Source organism: Trichosurus vulpecula, chromosome 7 (assembly GCF_011100635.1).
Source record: "Trichosurus vulpecula isolate mTriVul1 chromosome 7, mTriVul1.pri, whole genome shotgun sequence".
In the NCBI taxonomy this organism is placed as follows: Eukaryota; Metazoa; Chordata; class Mammalia; order Diprotodontia; family Phalangeridae; genus Trichosurus; species Trichosurus vulpecula.
In genome coordinates this window covers 100,344,746-100,372,001 of record NC_050579.1, presented here as the reverse complement: position 1 = coordinate 100,372,001, position 27,256 = coordinate 100,344,746, and the positions used below count along the sequence as shown (strand labels likewise).

The 27,256-nt window shown below is 37.3% G+C and overlaps 1 protein-coding gene across 1 annotated transcript in view; it reads right to left on the bottom strand.

Annotated features, from left to right (window-relative positions):
- Positions 1-9,310: 9,310 nt before the first annotated feature.
- NOX3 (NADPH oxidase 3) overlaps positions 9,311-27,256 on the bottom strand; it is a 97,770-nt gene continuing 79,824 nt past the window's right edge. Inside the window, exon 13 of the mRNA XM_036768963.1 lies at positions 9,311-9,437. Within this exon, the coding sequence (XP_036624858.1) occupies positions 9,311-9,437 (127 nt within the window). The remainder of the gene's footprint in view (positions 9,438-27,256) is intronic.

The following is a 27,256-nucleotide window of genomic DNA, read 5'->3' as shown; positions in this document are numbered from 1 at the left end:
GTGAGGCAGTTACACAAAGTCACGAGCTTCACTCTCTCTTCCAGAGTCATTGAAGTCCAGTGGCAAGACGAAGGTTAGGATGATTGGCAATGACCTAGGATACAGAAGATGACCTTGGTGTCTTTGAAGTCTGACTGTGATGCCAATCAGTGATTAAAGATCTTTCCCACACATTCTATAGGCCTCAGGTGGGGCTAGTTGGGGGAAGTTTGATTAGAGGTTTGTTTGTGGTCAGGCCTATACTCTTTATTTATTAAGTGCTAAGCTCCAGGCCTACACAGTTTAGCTGATTGGGTGTGAAGCCCTTGGGCTCTAAGGAGACTATATATACCCAGAAAGTAGCCATAGAACTCAGAATTTGCAGAGAGCTCAGAGACTAGTGAGTTATAGAACTTAAGAAATGACAGAACTCAGGAGCTACAGAACCTACAGAGCTACAGAACTCAGAGAGCTTCAAGGGGAAGAAAGAGTGCAGAGCAGAGAATGGAGGCCAGAGGGAAGAGGATGAAGACAAGCAGACAGTTAGGATTCCTGAGTGTTTACAGGAGGGCCCTAGCAGGGGGGAAGGTTACAGGATGATTTGGCTCTTTGCTGTAATACTGTGTTATAATTTCCTTGCTGTCATTGAGGTGGACTTACTGGCTTTGGAATACAACTGTTGCTATGTTGGGTTGGAATTATTGGTTTTGGGGTTTGATCCCCTGGTGTCTAAATAAATGTTATACTTCCTCTGTCTTCTACCTAGAGAATCTCTTATTCTTTGTGATTCAGAACTATATGGACATATTCATGGTCATCGCTGAAGTCATGAATCTTGCCCTACTGATAAATTGACCAAACTCTAAGCTCTCCACAGTGCCTGCTTCAGCTACCTTCATGGCTGTTGGAATTAATTGTTCTCTTTTGCCCATTCTATGGGGAAGCCTTCACATGTTTGGGGTAGACATCCCCCTAACTCACCAAGGGGTTTGAGCTTGTCAGTTACCCTCAACTTGGTTTAGCCTATCTGCTGAGATGGCACACCAGGGTGTGGCTGTTATGTATGCTAGAACTTCTTGGAGCCACAGATGAAAACTGAGTGAAGGTGGACACCAAAGGTGGGTGAGCTGCCTTGAAAGGGGCTCAGGAAACCCTCACACTAGAAGTGCTAGTTCTCTGTGAATACCCCAAATGCCCCACATATTCACACACATATATGTATAGAAATAGATATGTGTCTATGCATACATAGACACATACAAATGTGCACATACATGAATAATATACACATATGTGTACCTGCACACTCACAGACACATGCTTTTGCAGCAATCAGTAAGCTGGGATCATTGAAAGAATTTTGATCTCTTCCTGGTGAAGTGGAAAGATCCTTGGTTTTGGAGTCAAAGGACTTAGATTCAAACAGGTATGCACTTTATTATCTCTCCTTCGACCTCAGTTTCTACATATGTGAAATGATGAGGTTGTACTGTATGGCTTCTGAGATCCCTTAAGTCTGTTATCCATCTGTAGTATTTGTCTAGCATATACATACTAATGTACTAACTCAGATGGTTACCCAGCCAACTTAGACCAGCTTATGAGTGTGGTGACAGGTAAATAGATAGGGAGTCTATAAGTTAAAGTTGAAGTTAATAAGAATATAGCTGAAATGATGAGGAGTCAATTTAAGACCTAAACTAAGATGAAAGGGTAGATAAGAATATCTTTGGTTAATTCTCCCAAAAGTATGGGTCAGGAACGATCTAGGGGTGCTGGTAGAAAGCAGTACTTTAAAAAAAACAGTGATTTTGTTGATGGAGGCATTCCCTCCACCGATGAGCAAAGCCCTTTCACACATAACTGGCATCCGTATAGCTCTTTAAGATGTACACAACACTCTGTACATATTTTCTCATTCAATACAACAACCCTATGCAATAGGTACCAGAGGCATAACTCCTGCTTAACAGATGAGGAAACTGAGGCTCAGAGAGCCCATGTGCTTGCCTATGGTCATATAATCTGTGCTAGAGGTAGGATTTGAACTGAGGTTGCTTTGGACTACAAGTGTAATGTTTTTTCTAATACATCATGCCAACTATTTAAAAAACAAACTTTCCCTTTCCTTTTAAATTAGAATTTAACTGTTGTCTACAAACATACCATTACAATATGTATAAAAGAACAAAAAAGAGGATTATATATAAAAGCATGAAATTCTGTTACATACACTTTGTTTTTAAAAAGTATATGTTGAATTTGACACAGCAGCAACAAAATTACTCTATTTTCTTGCCCTTCTGAATTTCTTTTTCTTTCATTCTGTGTATTTTAAAAATTTTTCTTTGGTTTTTGAATAAGTTCTTGTTGATATAATTTTTTACATCACTATAGTTTTCTCCAGTATCCTTCCTCCTCCCAGAGAGCCATCCCATATAACAAGTAATATTTTTTAAAGACAAAGAAAAATAAAAGGGAAAAAAATCAACATAACTGATGATTACATTGAAAAAGTCTGAAAATATGTGATGTGAGCAACACTTGTGGAACTCCCACTTCTGCAAAGGGGTGAGGTGGGAGTATCTTCTCGTGACTTCTTTCAAGCCCTGCTTGGTATTTATAATTTTGCAACATCTACTTTTGATTTTTTTTTTGCACGTGTGTGGTTATTCTTTCTACTTACATTACTGTAGTCACTGTATTCTGTGTATTTTAAATGTTTCTATTGATGCTTCTTTCTTTTCTTTGTTTTTGTTTTGTTTCTCTAATACTACTTGCTAGCAAGAAAAAAAGAAACCCAATTTGTAACAAATACAGTTAAAATTGCTTATGCTCGAAAATATGTCCATTCTGTACCATCAGTTCATCACCTCTCTGACAAGAATAGAGAGGAATGTTTCATCATCTGTTTTCTGAAACCATGAATGGTCGTTGTGTTGATCAAGGTCTTGGAGTCTTTCTACATTGTTTTCCTTTATATTACTATGGTCACCACATGACAAATTCAGAAATAGAGCATTGGTTTTTGTGTTCAAAGAATTAATCACCTGGAAATAACTTTCTGAGGATGAGTCTTTCTGAACTTAGCCTGATTCTTGAGTGACAAGTGAACATGTTCTTTGATGGACCTGTATTCAGTCTTTTTGGCTCAGTAGGACCAGTTAGAGCTTGTGTTATATTTGCCTGGCACTACTCAGATCTATTTTAGAAGGACAATTCAGTGGGTTGTTTCCTAATATACAAAGTAAAAGAATTAATTAGGGTAGATATTGTTTATATTTGATTTATATCTTGTTAAGAGGAAAGAACCAGTTTGAGATCTAAAAGTAAATAGGTATCTTGAGGAATGGGATCACAACATCAAAAACAAAAGCAAAAACTAGACCTGAAAGGAAAAGAGAAGAAAAGTCACTAAGAAAAATAAAGAAAATGAACAAACTTTGTTGGGTTTTGTACTTTAGTAAGGAGCCAATGGAAATTAATGAGACAACACTGATTGTTTAGGGAAAATAGCTGTTTTGTGCTCAGAGACAATGTACAGTATTACTGAGAGACAAGAAAGCCAGTTGCTTAAATATACTATTTATGTAAGATTTTATGTGATTGAAAGGAGGAAGGAAGGAAAGAACAAAGGTAGACATGAAGGACAGTATGAAGATAGGAAGGAAGGAAAGAAAAAATATTTATTAGCAACCTACTATGTATCAGAGACCACACTAAGCACCGGGGATATAAATACAGGCAAGCATGATAGACCTTGCCCTCACGGAGTTTACATTCCAATAGGGAAAGACAATGGATATCAGATATATGAGAGCAAGAGTGGGACGGTATGAGGATGGCATATCTAGGAGACGGTTAGGAATTATTGTTTTGATCATGGCTTTCAGGTAGTCCAATAATTTTTAAATTATCTCTCCTGGATCTATTTTCCAGGTCAGTGGTTTTTCCAAGGAGATATTTCACATTGTCTTCCATTTTTTCATTCCTTTGGTTCTCTTTTATAATATCCTGGTTTCTCATAAAGTCACTAGCTTCCACTTGCTCCAATCTAATTTTGAAGGTAGTATTTTCTTCAGTGGTCTTTTGGACCTCCTTTTCCATTTGGCTAATTCTGCCTTTCAAGGCATTCTTCTCCTCATTGGCTTTTTGGAGCTCTTTTGCCATTTGAGTTAGTCTGTTTTTTAAGGTGTTGTTTTCTTCAGTGTATTTTTCAGTATTTTTTTGGGTCTCCTTTAGCAAGTCCTTGACTTGTTTTTCATGGTTTTCTCGCATCCTTCTCATTTCTCTTCCCAATTTTTCCTCTACTTCTCTAACTTGCTTTTCCAAATCCTTTTTGAGTTCTTCTATGGCCTGGGGCCAGTTCATGTTTTTCTTGGAAGCTTTTGTTGTAGGCTCTATGACTTTGTTGTCTTCTTTAGGCTGTATGTTTTGGTCTTCTTTGTCACCAAAGAAAGAATCCAAAGTCTGAGACTGAATCTGGGTGCGTTTTCGCTGCCTGGCCATATTCCCAACCAACTAACTTGACCCTTGAGTTTTTCAGTGGGGTATGACTGCTTGTGGACTAATGAGTTCTATGTTCCACGTTTGGGGGGGAGGTGCCAGCTCTGTCAGACCCGCACTGCTCCTTCCCCAAGGACCCCCAACCCGAACTGGGCTTAGATCTTCGGCAGGCTGTGCACCCCTGCTCTGATCCGCCACTTAATTCCTCCCACCAGGTGGGCCTGGAGCCGGAAGTAACAACAGCTGTAGCTGCTCCACCTCCGCTGCCCCCGGGGCTGGAAGCCGAACCGCGAACTCCTTCCACTCCCGCAGCTTTTCCCACTAACCTTCTCCGCAGTCTTTGGTGTTTGTGGGTTGAGAAGTCTCGTAACTCACTAAATCAGGGCGCTAGGGCCCCCTCCGCCTGGCTTCTGGTCTGGATGGTCCACGCTGCTCAAGCTGGGCTCTGCTCCACTTCATTCCCTGCTCCCAGCTCCCAGCTCCCAGCTCCGAGCTCCGTGTGGTATAGACCTCACCCAGAGACCATCCAGGCTGTCCTGGGCTGGAGCCCTGCTTCCCTCTGCTGTTCTGTGGGTTCTGCCATTCTAGAATTGGTTCAGAGCCATTTTTTATAGGTTTTTGGAGGGACTCGGTAACGGAGCTCACTCAAGTCCCTGCTTGCCAGCCACCATCTTGGCTCCGCCCCCCGGAATTATTGTTTTGGGCCTGGGAATGGGTAAGATAAGGTGCTAGCTCACCAATCAGGGCCTAGGTTTTCAGGGGCAGGAATCTGACTTCAGCTGAGAAGAGTCTAGAGTTCGGACAACATGATTTGGACATAGCTGGGCATGGTGGCCCCAAGATTGGGTAATATGGTGGCATATGGAAGATTAGAAATTTCAAAGCTAGAAATGAGTTGCAACTAGAAAGACAAAAGCGGCAAAAACAAGACAAAACAAAACAACAACCCACATTTGTAATTGGACAAATTTAGTAGTGCTAAAGGAAAAACAATGCTTCTGAATGGAGAGGCAAGGGAAGACAGTAATGAGATAGTGAAAAGGAGAGGCTTTTAAGATCTTAATTTCTATCTTTTGAAAGATCAAATGCAAACTGCAACTTCAGTAATTTTCAATTGTGAATAGTGGAAGGAGAGCCAAATGGAAAAGGGGAAATATATTGTTATATTTCCATACATGTATCTTTTCAAGACCTGTTTGTATTCAAATCTATATACCTTGATAACACCTTATTGGCTCACTCCTTAAAGGAATGAACAAATATTACTTCAGAGCCCCTAGTCATTATTTTTAGGGAAACATGGAATATAGAAGAAATCCCTGAGGCTTATCAAACAAGTGTGGCTTTCTTTTAGAAAAGGGAAAAGAAAGGATGAACCAAGAAATTACAGTGTTGACATCTAGTACCTGGGAAGATTGCAAAAGAAATCACCAATTCCCAATCATCTAGAAGAGCTCAAGGCATTACATTGCAACCAACATGGTTTTGTGAAAGAAAGTAATATGAGGCAATTTAATTTCCTCCTACAATAGAGTGACAGGCCACAAAGATAAGGCGGATGTGATAAATGTAATCTGTTTTGATTTCAGGAAGGCTTTTGCCTCTGTTGCGTATGACATTCTCATTTATAGGCTCAGAAAGCATGGTCTTGATATTTTACTGTTAAACAGGTGGATTTCATGCCTGAAGGCTACACACAAAAGCTAGTTATCAGTGACTTAGCATTAGCTAAGAAAAGGCAGAATGGAGAAATGGGTAGGACATTGGATTTGTAGTCAGGAAGGACTGAGTTCAAACCCTTGCTCTGACATTTACTAACTATGCGACCTGGGGCAAGTAATTTTATTTCTCAGTGTTCTAGACAGCTCTTCAAGAGCAGGAGTTGCAAAGAAGATGTGGATCTGAATCGCTGATAAAGAATAAAAGGAGGAAGAAAGAGAAATGTATAAATGCATAGGAAATTCACTGAGGAGTGTAATGTTTAAAAGACATGTTCAAGAGAAGGAAGCAAAGTCGGTGAACTGATGTCAAATCAGAAGAGTGGCATGGCCCTCGATGCATAGCATTAGGAACAGGATAAGATGAAATTGGCAATGAACACTGAAGATTGTATAAAAGGCTTTTTACGGTTATATCAGGGGCAAGAAAAATATCAAAGGGATAAAGCCACTAGCTTGACAGTGTCTGATTGATACCCAACTGTCATGACTCCAGACTTAGGAATCTGTACTTTGCAGCCTTTCAAATTGGAGGTGAGCAAAACACTTTACTTTCTGGCAAAATTCTAGGATGTCTTATTGGAGGGACATTTCATGAGCATTTAGAAAAAGAAGTGATGTTTATTAGGAATTGGCATAGAGTCATCAAGAGAAGGTCATGCTACAACTTGACTATTGTGTAAATGAGTTCAATGTGAAGTTATATGTAGAAGATGTATCGGATTCCATGCCATCTTGGGGATGGAGGGGAGAAGGGGGGCAAGAAAATCTGGAACTCAAAATTATGTAGAACCGAGTGTTGTAAACTAAAAATAAAAAATCTCAAAAAAAGGGAAAAAAAGAAAAGGTCATGCCAGATTAAACTTGCTTCTTTTTGTGACAGGACTACTAAATTGATACATCAGAGGAATACCATAAACATAGCATAGCTTGATTTTTAACAAGGCATTGGCCAAAATCTCTAATGATATCCTTTTGGGCATGATGAAGAGATGCAGGCTAGATGACTGTGAACTGAATTAGGGACTGTTGGTGTAACTAGACCAAAAGAGGATGTTGATAGATTACAGAATACTGTTAACCTGCAAGGAGGTCTCTACTGGAGCATCCCAGGAATCTTCTTTGGAATTATTTGGTTAAGTTTGTATAAATTACTTAAATGATGGCAAGGAAATACAGTAATCCACTTTGCAGGAAGGGATGGCTAAACACATTGAACAACAGAGTCAAGATCCCAAAAAAGTAATAGACTAGAATAATAGTCTGACTGTAATAAGCTGAAATTCAATAGGAATAAATGTAAATTCCTGCACTTAGGTTTGAAAAATCAACTATGAGAATAAAGGACTGAAGAGTTGTCACTGGACAATTACTAGTATAAAAAAAGATCTTGGAGTTTAGTGGACTACAAGCTCAATATAAATCAAGAGTTTAACAGAAAAAAGAAAAAATGAAATTTATTCTAAATTATATATTTGTAAATTTATTATATATGTAATTGGAATAGCAAATTGTACATAATAGATTTTCAGTTTAATGTGCAATCTTTTTTTAATTATACCGTGTTATGTAAATGCTTGTTTTATCCCATAAAATAAAAATAAAATAAGTCAACAAGACCTAATGAGAAGGAGTGTCCAGAATGAGGGAAAGATAGCCTCATTTTACTCTAGTAAAATGCTCAGTTTCCTTCCCTATAAGATGGTTGAATTAGATTAAACTCTCGACCAGGAGACTGTGAACTTATTTTCTAAAAAACATTGATAACTTCATTTCAATATACTTAGTCCTATGTACTTTATTTTATGCATTTAGGAACATTATTCTGAGAAAACATCCATAGGTTTCAGCAGATTGCCAAAGAAGTCAATGACACAAAAAAGTTAAGAACCCCTAGACTAGATGATCTTTAAGATTTCTTGCCCTGCTAAATCCATGATACTCCAGCTGCCTAGAACCACAGCTTTAGAGAGTTGGAAGGGACCCAAGTTGCTGTCTTGTATAACCTATGGTTGTAGTCCAACCATATCTTTAAAGCCACGCAGTGATTGTGAAAGGCATAATATGTGATATATATTATTTATTTATTTTTCCAAAGCATTTGATTTGATAAACCACATACAGACCTCAAGGCTTGTCTTCAACAAGGTGCCTCCCAAGCATATATAACAATAATGAAAGACTATGGTGGATGGGTGTGATTTTGGCAGTAATTGTGTTCAATAATCTTCTTAGTAATGACTTCATAGAAGATGTAAGACATATGAGCTTATGTTTTCCCCCCTGCTGTTTTGGAAGATATCCTGCAGAGTCCCCCAAACCCAAGAGTTTATTATTGATAGTAATTTTAAATGCTCTGTTCACATTAAATTATACTCATTGCATGTAGCAATAATACAAAGTCTTATTGAAATTTATAATGATATGAAAGATATTGGTCTAACTATCAACAGCACAGAAACAAGTGAAAGAAAATGTACATTGCAGTGAGATGGGCAGTTGAGTTAGTCCAGCAATATATATCTTGCACAAACAAAGCAGATTGGCAATGATTTAAGTTCAGAATTGGATAAGAAGAAGAGATTCAGTTACATCATATTTGGAAAGCTGCACAATGCTCTCATTGATCCAAAAACTATTTGCTGCCACAAATACTCCTTTCATTCATGTTAATTTTCTTTGTGATTCTATCTAGCTACGAATTTGGTAGCAGAACAATATGATCTGAGAAGAGTCAACATTATAAGTAACCAGAACGGTAATGCTAAGGGTAAGGGCACCACGAGTATACATATCCCAAAACCTTTTGGTGCTGACCACTTCTAAGAAGTCATGTAAATATAAAAAAGAACATATACGCCCATAAAGGGAATGGGTCAGTTATATGGGGGAGAATTAGAAGCAATGGATGGACAATGCTGAAAGAACCAGAGCAAAGCCTCCAATATGTTGGGTGGGAAGTCATGGACAAGAATCACACAGGAGAAGAAGTTGTAGAGTGGTGATCTACATTCTCAGAAGATATATGCATTATTAAAATCATATATATACATACATGTTCATAATGTATCAATGTAGAAACATAATGATAAACTACAAAATGTGACCTAGAAGTTTTCTTTGTTGTAATTAAAATGAACACCTTTGGGGTCAGCTGAGGAATATAAGCCACACATTTTTTGAAGAGTCTTGGAGAGAGCTTTGGGTCCGCAGAAGAATACACCAATGTTACTGCTGTAGTAAAGACAAAAATAAGAGGAGTGTTAGAAGAACAAAGACTAGCTCAGGGTCATAGTGTGAGGGAGATGAGGTTTGTCTTCACCTCTCTATTTCTTCTCTCTTCTACTTTTGCCTAACTTTTAGACTCCCCTCTTCAACCTAGACTTTCCATAATTATGCTCTGGGTTCCCTCCTGTCATTACAGAAAGGAAACTAATTTGATAAAAACCAATTCCTATTAAGGAATTATTGATTTAATGTGTGCTTCTTTTCAGGTTTATTTGCATTTTTAAAAGGACAAAGTAAAAGGACAATACTTGATGTTGGGATGAAAAAAAGAGACTGAAAGAAAAAATTGCTGAAAGGAATGGATCCTCCTGAGGTAACTTGGACATCTGAATGGACAAAGTATATCACGTTACCCAAAATAGGGAGCTAGACCTAGTGAGTTATGGAAAGAGGAAGGCAGCAGCTGTTGTCAGTTGTCCTGAGTAGAACATCAGCCTTGGGGTTCTAGGATCCAATCCATAAAATAAGGAAGTAGGGTTTGATGATGTCATAGATTAGCTCATATTATTTTGTCAATACCCTTGAAGAAAGGAAAACTAGAGAGCAAGTTAAGGGAGACTGCATGGTGAATCACTGCAATTGTCAGGGTCTAGTATTTCCACTCTCTCCCGATATAATTCACTCTCCACCCCTAACACCCTGTTCCACCATGCCTCCCAGACACTAAATTGATATTTTTCAAGCATAGGTCTGACCATGTCACTCCCCTTATTCAGAACCTTCAGTGACTATCTATTATAACTGGAATTGAATATAACTCCTCAGTTTGGCATTTAAAACTCCTTGCAATCTGATTCCAACATATCTTTCCAGACTGATTTCCCAGTCTGGATTACTCATGCTATGTTTCATCCAACTTGGTCTTTTTTATACATTTTATTCCACCTCCTCTTTCCATGCCTTTAGCACAGGCTGTCCTTACCCCCGCCCCCCCCCCCGCCCCCAACCTAGAATGCATTCTCTCTTTGTCTCTGCCCGTGAGGGTTACCAGTCTCCTTTGAGGCTCAATTCAAGATCCCCAGACTACCCAAAGCCTTTCCACATCTCTCCAGTTGTTAATGCCCTCCCATCAATTTCTTTGTATTTACTTTGTATCTATTTTGTATTGACTGATTGGTGTAAAAAGGCATGCATATGAAGCCCTCATTATCTAATTGGTAATTCAAGCACTACTGTGCTGGTATACCTTGCCCATGCTTTGTGTGCACCCATGATTGTACACGTGTTGTTTTACTCCTATAGAATGCAAATTCTTTGAGGGCAAGGACTATTTTGTTTTTGTATACCCAGTGCCTAGGATAATGTCTTCTACATGGTACGGACTTAATAAATATTCAATGAGTTAATCATTGAATAAATAAGTGACACTAAAGTTGGAAAAATTATCAGTGATTGGAGAATGTTGAACAAATTGTGAATACAACGAAATATTATTGCGTTGTAAGGACCAGTAAATAAGGAAAAACTTAGAGAAACATGAGAAGCTTACATGAAATGGCACAGTAAAGAAAGAAGAAAAAAAGAATAATATACACAATGAATGCAACACATACATGAAAACAATTCTAAAAGGCAACAAAACTCAGTTCAAATTCAATTGACAGTGTTGGTTACAAACAATTAAAGCACTCATTCTTTCTGTTAATACTTTAATCTACGAAAATGGAAACAAGCATTTTCAGTTACAATCATTCTGTTAGGAGATATTGCTTAACTGTTTTTATATGGAAAAATAGGGTTAATGCAATTCTATTTTATGGTACATTCCAGTCCCTGGCCCTGGCCCTTTGTGTCTTCAGAGGAAAGGAGAAAGGGCAGAAAGACCATTGGGTGTGATGTCCTGCCTTAAGGAAACTCACCTCTAGAAACAAATATAAAATCCTGTTGTTCAAAGCCCTTTCCTATCTTTCCAGTCTTCCTTAACCTTACTTACTCATGCATATGATGCAATCTAGTGACATTGGTTTCTTTGCTGTTCCTTTTACAAGACACACCATCTACTGACTGACCATTTTCACTTTATGTCCTCTGTACCTAGAATCCTCTCTTCTTGCTTCCCTGGCTTCTGTCCAGTCTTAACTAAAATTCTACTTTATCCAAGAGGCCTTTCCTGATCCCCTTTAATGCTAGTGCCTTCCCTCTGTTGATTTTCTCCAATTTATCCAATTATCTCCTTATATCTTGTTTGGACATAGTTGTTTTCATGTTATCTCTCCTATTAGACTGTGAGTCCCTTGAGAAAAGTGACCATTCTTTTGCTTTTGTTTATATCCCCTGTGCTTAGCACATAGTAGGTGCTTAATAAGTGCTTCTTGATTTGACTTAAACATTTTATTAAACATCAGTTATGTTCTAAACATGATGATAGACACAGAAAATACAAAGAAAGGTATCAATTTTAAAAGTTAATTTTTTTGGCACTAGTCAAATTATGGCTGTGTGCCCCTGACCTTTTGAATATGACCATGCCTGAATCAGAAGTTGTGGGATATTTTGGAATAGTGAGGCCTTCCTTGTGTCCCCCAAGTCGTCCCAGGTAAATTACTGTCCAGTCTACTGATACAGAAGGCCACCCTATTAAAATGGTTTCCAGTTGTCTGTATCAGCAGATTAGAAATTCTAATAATCTTAGTGGTCATATTTTAGTTCATCTTTGGGAATGTATGAAACCCTCTCAGAGTTTTGATTCATGTTACATAGATATGGAGTTTTTCTGGTTGATTTCTATGGCATCCTTAAGATCCAGGCCCACTGCACTGTAGCCACTCTATAGTGAAATTTTTAGAACCCATAGCAACTACTCAAATACTGCTCTTTATTATTGCAATAATTGACTTTTTGCAGGGAAGTACTTATAGCCCAAACCATTCCAGTACGTCTCAACACATTCTTCCTCATTTAACTGTATTCCAATTATTATTATGCCTCTGAGAGTCATTAATAAAAGGGAATACTTCCAGGACATGACATCTGTGACAGGAACTGATGGTTCAACACAATTTCCAACCCTGCTTTCAAAGGTACCTTGCAAAAGGTAATTACAGTAATTTATAATTACAGTACATTTAAACTAATTTCCTTTCTCAATTCTAACTGCTACTTGAAAAGTCCTCATCCCCATGGCAAAATTCCAGAAAATTCTTTTTCAAAAAAGATGCCCACTAACACAGACAATTATTCGATTCAATAAAGTTGTTCCAAGGTGTATATGCTCTCTGTGCCAATTCCTACTTTCTCCACACCCAGAGAAGACTTATAGGGATGAATAGGGCTGGAATGGGCCATTGTTATTACAAGGTGCCATACCTTGAGGTATTTAGAAATCTATGTAGATTAACTTTTAGATAATAGTGCTACTCTCTCACAGGCTCCCAGCTCCTTTCTTTAGGCAGCCATATTTAAACATTTGGGATAGTGTTAGGTGTGTAGACAAGTTTAGTTCTTGGTGCTCTGTCGCTAGCCTTTGTATATATAACATACTAATATAAGTCAACAACTACCATAAGGGAGAGATGAAAAGAATCCTAAAGAGAGTGTCCAAGGTCTGTGGAGAGTGTAAGGTTAGTTGTGGCATTGGGAACACTAACACCAGGAATCAGCCCAAAGTGAATTGTAGCCTCATCAAATTGAGCAGGAGCTCTCCTGATCGGCCCACTCCTGACGTATGGTACCTCAGATAGCAGCTCTAAGTCTGCATGACTTTATTACTGACCTTCGGATTTAAAGGCAATGCCACTGATGGGGGTGCATTACCATATGTATAGTTGTCTCCTAGGACTTACTACCTCCCTATACCTAGGTTAAGACCGATCTATGTTTTGTACTTGTAGTCACTATTTGTAGAGCCTTGGTCTTGGATTATCTGCTCCCAGAATTCACTTAAAAATATTGGGGCAGCTAGGTGGTTTAGTGGATAGAGTGTGAAACGTGCAGTCAGGAAAGACTTCGATTTCTACCACAGATAACTTACTAGCTGTTTGACCCTAGGCAAGTCACAACCTCTCAGTTTCCTCACCCATAAAATGGAGATAGTAAAAGCATTTAGCTTATGAGGTTGTTGTGAGGATCAGATGAGATAATGCATGCAAAGTGCTTTATAAACTTTAAAGCTAATATATACATGTGTGTGTATACATACATAGTTGCATATATATGTGACTATGTAGAAGGCTTACTCAGCTATATTTATAATAACAATTAAAAATACATTTTACTGATGACTATTGTTTTTACATCAGAGTCATATTCTGTCTTCTCAATCCAGATTCATTTTTCAAAGGAGCTATTCCAATTTTGAATACTAAATATCAGTCTCACATGTGTACCACTAATTTCATTCAGGGTTCATACCACTGACCATTTTATAAGGGAGGTTTTCCTGGTCCCACACACTGTTACAGTACCCTCTTTCTTTTCAAACTACCTTGTAATTATTAAATTATTGCCTCTCTCTTCTCACCCCCTAACGTAAGATTCTTGAGGATGTGACTGTTTTTAAGTTTGTCTTTGTATCATCAATGCCTAACATATTCGGTGCCTGGCATGTAGAGTGCTTAAAAAAATGAGTGGCGGACTGAAGTTACTTGACTCGTTTCCCTGTAGTTCATAACTACATTATCACATTTAAGGCTGTAGTTGATAAACTGTATAATGTTTATGCCATCATCCAAAGTATGAATATTACATGGTATCAAAAAATCACAGAATTTTTGATTGGAAAGGACCTTCCTGATCATCCAGGTCAACCAATACCCAAAAGGAATTCCTACAAAACAATATGTGAGAAGTGGTCATCTAGTCCCTGCTTGAAGACCTTCAATGAGGGAGAACTCACTACTTGTTTAGGCAGTTCCAGTCCTATGGATAACTATAATCATTAGGAGGTTTTTCCTAGCATCTAACCTAAATCTACCTCTTTGTAATTTCCACTCATTGTTCCTGATTTTGCCTCTGAGGCTAACTCTTTTCCACGTGACCAACTTTCAGTTACTTAAAATTATTTATCATGTCACCCCCCCAAGCTTTCTCTTCTTCAGCCTAAGCATCCCCAGTTCCTTCGACAGCTCCTCATATAACACGATCTCAAGGATCTTTGCCACACTAGTTTCCTTCCTATGGACATTCACCAGCTTATTAACTGATAAAAACCAATATTTTTACTGTTTGGGCTGGCGCGAACTTACAATTGCAATGTCATGTGTGCATTCTATATGTATTTATATATTTTAGTTGCTCTTGTTTTCTTAGAATATTGATTTTTCATAGAGATATTAGGTAGTACTACTTGTCCATTGTCACATAAATGTTAGTTTAACATTTTAGTAATGACCAGGAAGGGGTACACATAAATGTTGTTTCACAGTCTAGCTCTAGCCTACTTCTCCCAATTTATTTCACCAATCTCTCCTTCACAATCTCTTCATTCTAGCCAAACTGGAAAAGTAGCTGTTCCCTAACTCTGTTGGTCATGTTTCCATTTTTGTACATTCGCAAAGGTCATCCCCATCCTTGGAACACAGCTCCAGTAAATTATTAAACACCTGCTATGTGCAAGGGTATGAATTTCCTTTGAGTTCAAATCCTGTCTTAATTACTTATTAGCTGTATGACCCTAGACAAATCCTTAGTTTTCTCACCTGTAAAATGGGGATAATAATTGAATTTACCTCATGGGGTTCTTGTGAGAATCAAATGAGATAATATATGCAAAGTGCTTTGAAAACCTTAAAGCACTATATAAATTCTAGCCATTGATGATAATGATGACGATGATTGTTAGCTCCTTTACCTTAGCATACCCTTCTATAGCATTTATGTTTTCCCATAGACAAACAACCATTTACGAATAAATATTGTGATTCACAAAGCAGAAAACTCTCACAGAGCTGTTACAGCACAGATGTGGCAGTTTCTCTTTCATGTCCACATGGACAAGCATTACAGACCCTGAACAGAATTTAGTAAATGTGGAAAAATCCTCTTATAAAATATAATTACCCAAGATTACTTAGAATTTAAAAAAAAGTTTCCTAGTAAAAGAAATGTGGAAAGAGGGTACTTCACTCTTCAGTTTACAGTCTAAAAGCTGTAGATCTGTGTGAATCCATAAGGCTCTGGAATAGAAGCAGCATTATCGGCATTGATCCATCTAGTGCTGCTGACTTTGCTGAGAAGAGAACAAAATTTAAATGAGCTACAAAAGTACTTAAACCTGTTAAGAGCCTTGTCTTTGGAATTTAATAATAAAAAATGCTACCAACGAAGAAGAAAATTCAATTTTTCACTTCTGCATTGGCTAAATATCTATCATGTTCTCTGGGGACTCTCCCTCCCACCCCCAAACACTTCAGCCATGCTATGGACGGATGGGATTCAAAATATTGTATGTCAGGAGATTTAAATCCAGTAGATATATGGGCGCATGGTAAGCTCAGGAGTAATCCTACCACCTCCCTGGCTTCCTTGCTCCTACTGCCTTGAGCACCCTATCTTTAAATTGTATGTTTGTTTTTATGTGTTGGCTTTTATGCTTGGTAAGTTATATGCCTGGAAAGACAGACTCTAAGCCCCATTTAAAAAAAGAAATCAAATTACTCTATGCCCAGAGTGCATTCTGCAAATAAAATCAATAAATAGAAGCTTTCCCTTGGATTTATGGGGACTTAGAAAGAAGACACAAGGGCTACATACTCAAAGTTCATTTCTGGACTAGATTGTAGGCCCAACCTTGATTTAATCTTTTCTGGGTAAACATTTTTTTTTATAGCTAGAAACCCTCCCAAATAATTTGTCATATTATTATATTTTATAGAACAGTCTTTTGGGGATTATTGTTATTGTTGGTTACTTTGATGCTGTACTGAGGTAAGTGTTCTTGTATTACTATGTCTTTCTGTTTGGAACCACCTTCACTCATTTCTAACTCCTTATTATGTATTCTTTCATTAATGACTACAGCTATACCTCAATAATGTTTAATTATATTATTGGACAGAACAGAGTAGCTTTTCAGGCCAAATTCATGTCACCCCCTCCTTCTTTGCTAGTTAAATATTTGCCTAAATGTTGCTGAGACCCTTCAGAAGGTTTGCACTCTCATCTCTATTTTCTTCTTCCTCCTTCCTTTCCTCCTTCTTGTCTGTTAAAAGCCAGACCTAGGGGACAGGACAAAGTAGTTTTTTAAATTATCTCCAAACACATAAAACAAAATCAAACGTAGTCATGTCCATGTATTATTTCTGTTTATAGATCTTGGTTTTTGAATTCATCACTCTTAGGGCAGTCATTTTGGCAAGGCTTTAAATAATAGGACCAAATCTATTTTATATATGAATCTATTGTCCCCTGTCACTGTGTAAGTGCAGAGTCAATGAGCAGTATTACCAATTTTTTTTTCTTTTAGTTGTATTCCCAATGGACATAGCTAGCAATTGGAGAGTACTACACAGTGCTGCCAACCCCCATCTGCCGCTTAGGCAGACATTTTGGGCCCTGTTACTTTTTGGAGAGTGCTAGAATAGTTGAACCAGATCTCTCTTAGCATGCTAGGTACCACCATAAGCCCAAAATATACGTCTAACAAGCCAAAGAAAGAATTCTAAAACCAACCATCTAGAAATCAAGCTTTTCTTACTACAAGCAAAGTAAAATAGGATCGTATATTTGGGATTGTGTTATTAAGGTAAGTCTCCCCCATCATGCTGTCAGATATAGTTAGGGGCTAGTTGATTTTGAATAGAAATGTGCTATGTAAAGATAATAAGCATACTAATGAAAGCAAGAGTGCCGCCTGCCCAGTTATAGTAGAATCCATCTTATATTGGAATATCACTTAATTGTTTGAGTATTTAAAAGAGTTAAACTTGCAAGATATTTCAGCCAATAGAATTCCTATGTGGTATAACCTGAACGCTAAATTTTTAAAAGTGTGGTAGTAAAAGCATTATGCACATGCACAAATGAGAAATGAAGGGTGTGCATACAGGCAAATGTGAAACCAGATGGACACATTTACCCAAATTAACATGAAAGTATTTTTACATTCCTGAAAACAATGGGCGAGATAAAATTCATTCATACAATATGGTTCTAGTCAACTTCTAATTAAATGGCAGACATAGCTCTACATTTTCTTTTTCTCTGTACATGAAAAGCTCATTTTATTCACTCTGATACACTTTAATTTTTTTCACCTCCTAAGCAAATCTTGAAAAAAACAATCCGTGGTGATATTTAAAAGCACAAAATCGCATCTCAGACAGGCATTCACACGTAGAGATCTCTGCTGCAAGATTGTTCTCTAGCTTCCCCTGGGATGAAATGTTGCCATTGATATTGTCCACTAGGTAGGGCTCTCAAATATTTAAATGGATTTGTGACCTCACTGATTTGAGAATTCCCTTCAGCTTTATTGATCCACCCTAGAATGAAGATAATCCTAATAATGAGGATCTGCCCAGTGAACTGGGGGCTTCCTCACTTTCTTCTGACATTATAATGGTATCAGTGACAAGAGCAGGGGATGATAAACTGATAACCAGAGAACTCCACTAGTACCCTCACAGGTTGGGGCATTTGTTGTTTACAATGGCCTCCCAAGGTGAAAGGATGGTGGTGGTGGTAGTGGGGAAAGGATCTACACTGAAATGAGGAGTCATGTCCCCAATTGATGAATGGTCAAAGGATATGAATAGTTTTTAGATAAAGAAATTAAAACTATCTCTAATCACGTGAAAAATGTTCTAAATCACTGTTGATTAGAGAAATGCAAATTAAAATGACTCTGAGGTACCACCTCACACCTATCAGATGGGCTAATATGACAGAAAAGGAAAATGATAAATGCTGGAGAATATGTGGGAAAATTAGAATACTAATGCTTTGTTGGCGGAGTTGTGAACTGATACAACCATTCTAGAGAGCAATTTGGAACTATGCTTAAATGTCTATAAAACTGTGCATACCATTTGTTCCAGCAATACCACTACTAGGTGTGTATCCCAAAGAGATCATAAAAAAGGGAAAAGGACCCACATGTACAAAATATTTATAACAGCTCTTTTTGTGGTGGCAAAGAATTGGAAATTGAGGATCAAGAAATCCCCCATCAATTGGGAAATGGTTGATCAAGTTGTGATATATGAATGTAATGGAATACTATTGTGCTACCAAAAATGGTGAGCAAGCAGATTCCAGAAAAATCTGGACTTACATGAACTCATGCTGAATGAAGGGAGCAGAACCAGAAGAACATTGTACACAGCAAGAGCAACATTGTGCAATGATTAATTTTGATAGACTTAGCTCTTCTCAGCAATGCAATGACCCAAGACTATTCCAAAAGACTTATGATGGAAAATGCTGTCCACATCCAGAGAAAGAACTATGGAGTCTGAATACAGATTGAAGCATACTATTTTCGCTTTTTTTCTTTCTCCTGGTTTTTTCCCTTTTGTTCTGATTCCTCTTTCACAACATGATTACTGTGGAAATATGTTTAATATGATTGTACATATATAACCTATGTCAGATTGCTTACTATTGTGTGGAGCAGGAGGGGAAGAAGGGTGGGAGAAAAATTTGTAACTCAAAATTTTACAAAAATGAACTTTGAAAACTATCTTTACATGTAATTAGAAAAAATACTATTAAGGAAAAAAAATCCCCCCCCCAAAAGAAATGAGTCATGTCTGAATATATAGCTGCTGACTATATTACTCCAACATCAATAGGTCAGGAATCATTGTTTTCATTGGTGTGGGTAATGCCTCCAGTGATGCAAATTGAGGCCATTCCATGTCCTTGTTAACATTTTAATGAGAGGCAAGGTAGTGTGGTTATCGCGGAGAGTGTACTAGACCTGGAGTCAGGAAGACCTAGGATAAAATTATGCCTCAGACACTTAGTAGCTGTATGACCCTGGGCAAATTACGACCTCTCTGGGCTCATTTCCCTCATTTGTAAAATAAGGGTGTTGGACTCATCAAGGTCCCTTTTACTTCTCTATAGATGAGCCTCTGAGTTTCTGGGCTAGACAAATTCATTACCTAGTACTAAGTTAAGAGAAAGCTTATCATAAGAAGGTCCATGAAGATACTGTGGAAAGAGGAAAGATGAAATACAAAGTTATTTATGGGGAAAAATCAATATAAAATAAAGGGGCCAATATAATACATGAAAGTAAAACCTAGGTACAAATGTAGGAAACTTGAAAGATGAACAAAATTTAATTGAGTGCCTAAAATGGCCTTCTGAAATTTAGGTGAGCTCTATAAAGCCCTACACATAAATTTTAAAATACATTCAGAAAATGAATTCCATCTGAAATTGTTGATTGGACTTGATGGCAGTTCAAAACACCAAAAAATTAACATACCCATCAGTGTAGGGTCTTTCTTCACTGAGACAGAGAGGAGTCCCCACACCCTTAGAAGATGGTCTTCATGAGTTACTGTGTTCAAAATAGTTCCTGACCAAGTATCCGTTGAAGAGGTTCTCCAAAGTTAGCCAGATTGGCCCTCTAACACCAGATCCATAGTATGTGGCCAGGCATTTCCAAGCTTCGTAGTTCTACCAAGATTTGTGCTACTTCAGCATAACCTTTGACAGCCCAGAGTTGCTTACCTACAGGTCATCATGAGGTGTCTGAATTATAGCTTAGTGGAGGTTCATCATCATAATTAATGATTAAAATAGCTGAATTATATAATATAAACATAGCTCTTTTAACCTCTGGACACTGGACAAGATGGTTTGAAACACTGATTAGAAGATAATACCATCCAATTATGTACCCTGTAGGTGGGAAAATGGATGATTGTTAATCTGTGAAAGAAAATCACATGTAATTTGGTGAGAACTGTTGCATAAATATAGTAGCAGAGTGTGTGCCTATGTAGCCATAGTAGCAAGCTCCACTGATATGCAGAAGATTCTTGAAATCCAATCTTTAAAGGGGAAGGAAGACCTTTCAGTCCCTTTGTTCTCCCATGTTCCTTGATTGCCACCACAATCCAAAATCAACATGGTTGTTGTTGTTGACTCATTTCAATCATGTCTGACTCTTTGTGATCCCATTTGGGGTTTTCTTGACAAAGATACTGGAGGGGTTTGCCTTTTCTTTCTCTAGCTCACTTTACAGATGAGGAAACTGAGGCAGATAAGGTTAAGTGACTTGCTTAGGGTCATGCAGCTAGTAAGTGTCTGAGTCCAGACTTGAACTCATGGAGATCAGTCTTCCTGATGCCAAGGACAGTGCCCTATCTACTGTGCCACCTAGCTTACCCAAAATCAATACTACTCCACTCTAAAGTTTTGGTCACCTATTATCAATGGCATTGCTTACTGCCCTACCCAATGCCCTAAAGCCTGCTAGGATCTAAAGGCTAAAGGACCTGCTAAACTACCTCTGCCATCAATAGGCTCAGTGCCACTGCCTGTTATTCTAACTCAGATCTCAAATTACTGCTGGGGTCATAAGGCTGAAGGCCCTAAATTGATGTTAGCAGATAAAATTTTTCAGTCTACCAGGAAAGGAAATAGATAGCTTTGGACATTGGCCTGAATAGACAGCTCTGAGTACATGAGTTACTGGGCTAAAATTCAAGTCAACAAATATACACTGGGTCATCACAGCAACAGATAATATGGCGGCATGTCAGGGTAGATGCCAAATTGGGGATGCTGGGTAGTGGTAAGAAGGTACTAAGAATGGAGTGGTTTCAAAAGAGGGGCTGGTCTGTGGCCATACATTTGCTCAAGATTTTGCCTAGGGTCATTCTTGTAGGTTACTCAAAAGGCCATTTATCCTTGGCAGAAATTGTCTTGGTTGCAGGTGTACATTCCTATGGGTTTCTTATGTCAGTATTCTGTGTATCTCTTGGATACATACAGAAAACTGTTAGAATTGGCAATGACACTGATTACTTACAAGTCAGCAGAAATCAGAGAGAAAGCCAAGTGGGGGATGTGGTTGAAGGAGGTTGTGCTGGTAAGAATAGAATCCAATATAACCCATATACTATCATTTTCTACAACATTAACAGATTTAGTAGGGCAACTTAATCTGCTCTCCAAAATAAATTCTTTTCAAAAGCATGCATAATAGTTTTAGAATTTAAAAAAAGTCTTATAAAATTAAAGGTAGTGTTTAATTTGGGGGATATGATTTAAGGTAGCCAGAGAAAATATAAATTTCAATTTTTCAACAACCATATGAAAGAGATGAAAAATTTCAAAGAAAATGTTGTTATCATTTTTGAACTAGACATTATCCTTTGAGATGATAATGATGAAAAAATTCTATTCATACAGTAGATACTTAAGAAATGCTTGTTGAATGAATGAATGAAAGATTGAAAATAAAATGGTACAGAAACAATGGTACAGGTAACTCTGATTTGAGTTAAGAAGCAATGATGGAATACTGTACTGTCCTAAACAGATGGTGGCAGTCTGCTATTCTGCATGACTTCTCTAAGATACATGAACTTTTTAAAGAAAAATATATTTTATTTGAATTATGAAATAGCCTATACCTCATATTTCAAAATGCTTTATGATAATTAATTACTCAGCATTTTACCCCCTACTAAATCTTGGTAGAGTGTTAATAGACATGTTTGAAGTAGCAAGGTATAAATAATACTTACAATAAAAAAGGGAAAAAATTAATATAATCAAAGATCACTTTATTGGTTTAATTAAAAAAACCATAAAGCCACAAATTTTGAGGTTAGAGGGGTATATCTTGAGTGTTCTCATCAAGGAGATAACTGGCTATGATAAAAATATGGTTCGTGATCTTTCTCTTTTTTTGGGATCTATGCTGCCTGCCTTTCTAAACATTTGTCAAAAGCATGAAAAACGTGGTGAGAAAGCTTACCGAAGTGAAATTCAATCTTAATTACTATAAAGAACACCTATTTGTATAGGTGACAATACATTGTTGTTTAGGCATTTTCAATCATATCTTACTCTTTGTCACCCCATTTGGGATTTTCTTAGCAAAGATACTGGAGTGGTTTGCTATTTCCTTCTCCAGGTCATTTTATAGATGAGGAAACTGAGGCAAAGAAGGTTAAGTGACTTGCCCAGGGTCCCATAGCTAGTAAGTACTAGAGACCAGATTTGAACTTGGGAGGATAAGTCTTTTTGATTCCAGACCCAGAACTCTACCCACTGTGCCATCTAGCTGCCCCAGAAATATATTAACAGATATCATTACACTGAGTAATTTGTAGAATTCAGAGCTTGATGAAAATTCAGAGTTCATCATGTTCAACCCTTTCTTTTATACAGATAAGGAAAATGATGCCAGGAGAGGTGATAGACCTTATCCAATGCCATGTAGCTAGCTAGTGGTACAGCTGGGATTAGAACCCAGGACTCTTCCTTCATGCCTCTGTTTGAGTCACCATGTCAAATTCTGGGGGGATCTTTCATTGTTCAAAGTATTGAGAGTTATTTCCTAAGGATTTCTGTCATCTAGCTTTTACAACGTGTAAGCTGTCTTGTGGATATTAGTGTGGGCATGTCAGTAGATTGACTTTATTTTTTAATATATACCCTTAGAGTGTGCTGAAATGTTTTTTTTTATCATACTTCTATTTTCATATTGAAGCCTTAATAATTACAAAAATTAATTACAAACAAAAACAAAAGTATAAGCTGTCATATTTCCTCTTTTCAACCTTTCATCTATTTTTAATTTTTCCTTCCTCTTTCCTTATTTGTATTCATTTTGATGTCCATCAATTTGTTTCCCTATTACTGTTATTTTTGCAATTTTCTGCTTCTTTTTGTAGCTAGCACTTTTCTCTTTGATCTGCTTCCCTTCCAGCTTTTTTTTTTGGTGCTGGTTTTCATCTTCTAAAAAAAGTGTTTTCTCTCCCTTTTCCTTTATTCTTTTTATTTAACTCTTTCTTCTGGGAGCAAGAGTAAGCCACAGCTTTGAGTGAACAGGTAAATGTTTTTAAAAGAGTAAGTCAAAAGGATTCTTAGCTTTCTGGTGATGAATAGAAATGGTTGAGATTCTCACTTCAAAGGCCCTCAAGAACAAAGGCTTTTTTCTTAGACCACTAACAAATCCACCAATTCCTACTGACCTATCTCTGCCGATAGAGATGAGCTAATGACAGAACAGACCAGTCTTGCAAGAGTAGCCAAGTATGCTTGGGAACAAACATATCCTTGACATAATAAGAAAAAAATACAGTTTATCTCTTTAATAACCATCTTGAGGAAAATTAATGTGACTTTGTCCTTTGTGCAGAACAGTAATTGGATTGTGTGTTTCATTTATATCTGGACAAAGGCCAGGATATTGAAATACTTCTAAATATTAGATTTTCTCTTTTAAAAATTAGATTTTATTGGCATTCTCTTTCCGAGATTTCTTCATTAAAAGCTTCATTAAACATAAATCTTCTTTTTACAAAGCAGAAAACAAAATTATTTTAAAGGGGTCATTGTCTTTCTGAAGGGTGATGCTTAGCTGTCTCATTGGTGAAATGACTTTTCCCAGAGCTCTGGTATTCCAGGGATAAAACAACAATTGACTTTTGCCTACATGTGTCTATTACTCATTATACTGGAACTTGAAATTGTCTTGTAAGCAACAGAGGTCTAAATTCAAAGGTTAAAATTTTTAAAAAATCTTAATCCTTTTTCTTCCGGCTAGGAAATACTCGATAGTGAAAGCATTAAGTGAAATTCAATCCCTGGGGCCTCCATCTGTTTTGGAAGATACCAAGACCTTTTTCAAGAAGCTGAGGAAGTTTACATAGCTATTGGGCTGAAAGGCACTCAACTCCATTAGAGTTTGTGAAAGGGCAAACAGACCTTTCTGACTAAAATGTTAGTAAAGAGTGAGGGAAATAAGATCACTACAGCAGTACAAAAGTTTCACTCAAGTTTGTAGGAACAAGAAAAAATAATTAGAAACATAGACAAGAAGGCACAACATAGATAAATATATCAACTGTTTAATCTCTGAAATACCAGAGCTCTGGTAAAAGATATTTCACCATTGAGGCTACTGATTACTATTTGGGCCCTGACACTTCCTAGCTTTATTACCTTGGGCAAGTTACTAAATCTCTGAGACTCACTTTCCTCATTTGTAAAATGGGAATATCATAGGCTTTTTCTTAAAATTATAGGACTATTATGAGCCTCATATGCAACAATATACACAACATACTTCGCAAACCTTAAAGCATTATGTAAATATGAGCTAAAGTCATTATTCAATAAAATTTTTAAAATAATCCTTTTCATAAGGGGTGAAAAATATATTTTAAAAACATTTCCAGCTTCTGGAGAGCAATTTGGAACTATGGCCAAAGAGCTATAAAGCTATGTATAACCTTTGATCCAGCAATACCACTGCTAGGCATATATCCCAAAGACATCAATAAAAGGGAAATGTACCTATTTGTACAAAAATATTTGTAGCAGCTCTTTTTGTGGTGGCTAAGAATTGGACATCAAAGGGATGCCCATCAATGGGGAATGACTAAACAAGCTGTGGTATAGGATTATAATGGAATATTATTGTGCTATAAGAATTGACAAGCAGGATGATTTCAGAAAAACCTGGAAAGACTTACATGAACTGATGCATAGTGAAATGAACAGAACCAGGAGAATGTTGTACACAGTAACAATAATGTTTGAAGAATTGTGAATGACTTAGCTATTCTCAGCAATACAATGATCCAAGACAATCTCAAGGGATTAATGATGAAGCATTCTATCTGCCTTCAGAGAACGAATTGATATTGTTTGAATCCAGACTGAGGCATGCTATTTTTCATTTCCTTCCTTTCATTTTTTTTATTTGAGTCTTGTACAAAATGATTAAAATGGAAATGGTTTACATGATTGTACGTGTATGACCTATATCTGTTTGCTTTACTATATCAGAGAGGGGGGAGGTGAGAGAGGGAGAGAGGGTGGGATAGAATTTGGAACTCAAAACTTTAAATAAAAATGTTTTAAAAAATTTCCAGTTTTCGTATACTTTCTATTAAAGATAACATAACATTTTAAAGCTAACAGGGGCTACAATAAGTATCAACTCTTTGTTATATAAGCCATTGGTTAGGAGGAGAAGCACATTAAATACTAAACAGTAAAAACTTTCAAAAATTATATTTGGATCTTAAATGCACTTTTATGCTTTTAAATGAAAATCTGAGACTATGCTTCTAGGACTATGCTTCAGACAAAATAATGGAGCTGAATTGTAAAGATCTTACCCTAGGATTAGAACTTTTAATGGCTTTTCCAACCTTTCCTTCTGCGTCTCTTTCCTGTTGTCTACCTCATGCTGGAGTTAGACAAAATTGCATCTTAGCAATCATAATAAACAACAGCCTGGGCAGGGATCATACTCCATCACTTGTTTCTCTCTGTCTTTGTCTCTCTCTCTCTCTCTCTCTCTCTCTCTCTCTCTCTCTCTCCTCTTTAGGTTTCTGGTTCACATGTTTCCTGGGCAGGGAGATAATGAAATGTTTTTGTTTTAAGAGACTTCCCTACCGTGCTGCAGGCTGCATGTAAGATAAGTTAGCAGAGATAATGTAAGATGTCAATAAGTGACATTTCTAAGAGGTGTAGGTGATAATATCAACATGAATTCTAAGGCAAGATTTTTATGTGGAAAAAAGTCAAAAGCCTTCAGTGTCAAAAAAAACCCCCACTCCTGGATAATTGAGAAGTGACTATAAAATACTTCTGCAATTGATTGTTTTTTCTGACTAAAAGTTGAAAATAATGAAAGTAGAAGCCTGTTGTACCATCATAAAGTGGCATTATTATTCTAGTTTTTTTCCATCCCTATTCTTTCTATAGAAACTATATACTAAAGAACCACTGCACAGTTAGAGCCTATTTATCTTCCCTCCAAGATGGCCCCTGTGCCCATCTTCCCCATTGCTTGTCGGCACCATTACCTCTGTTCTTCCACATCAGCAACCTCTGAGTAATCTTCCACTTATTTCTGTTCCTTACTAACACCTGATTAGCTATAAATTCTGACACTGATTTCTCCACATCTCCGTTATCAGCCCCCTTTCAACTCTATTCCCACTGTGATTGCATTAGGCCAGTTAACTTACTTGATAGCTCTCAACTGAAGAATCACAAATCCTATTTGGACAAATTTCCCACTTTAACCACTGTTCTCCTATAGTGCATCATCATCACAACTACTAGAATGGTCTTTTTAACCTATTACTTTGGCTAGACTCACCTCTGCCCCTCAAAGGTTGAAGAGGCTTTAAGGCTTAACTTGCCTTGATATATCAAGCCCTGGGTCTGCTTCTTCATCTCTAAAATGAGAGGCTCTGAGGAAACGGCATTAAAAATTCTTTTCAGTAATAAACCCCATACCCGTGAATTTTTTTACCTTTCCCATTGGATACTTTTCTTTCTCACTGTAGCCTTGATTCTACCCTGTGCTTCTTTCTATTTTATTAGCATACCTATTCAAAGGCTTTGTTATTGCTGAATTTTTGTCTAGTTTTTTGTCACCTTTTCCTTGACCCTTCAGAACTATTCAAGTCATTTCTCATCCCTCATGAAATCTAAATAATTATTGAAATTCTCATTGAAGCTTTCTGAAATTGATTAGGAAAGAGTTGACTGCTTCCCTCTACCCTGAATTCTTAAGGTGCTTTTCAGCTTTTAAAACAAGACTATCCGGTTTGGGCATGGTATTATCAAGGTTCTTTTCTCCTGTTCAACTGGCTCAAATGCTGTCT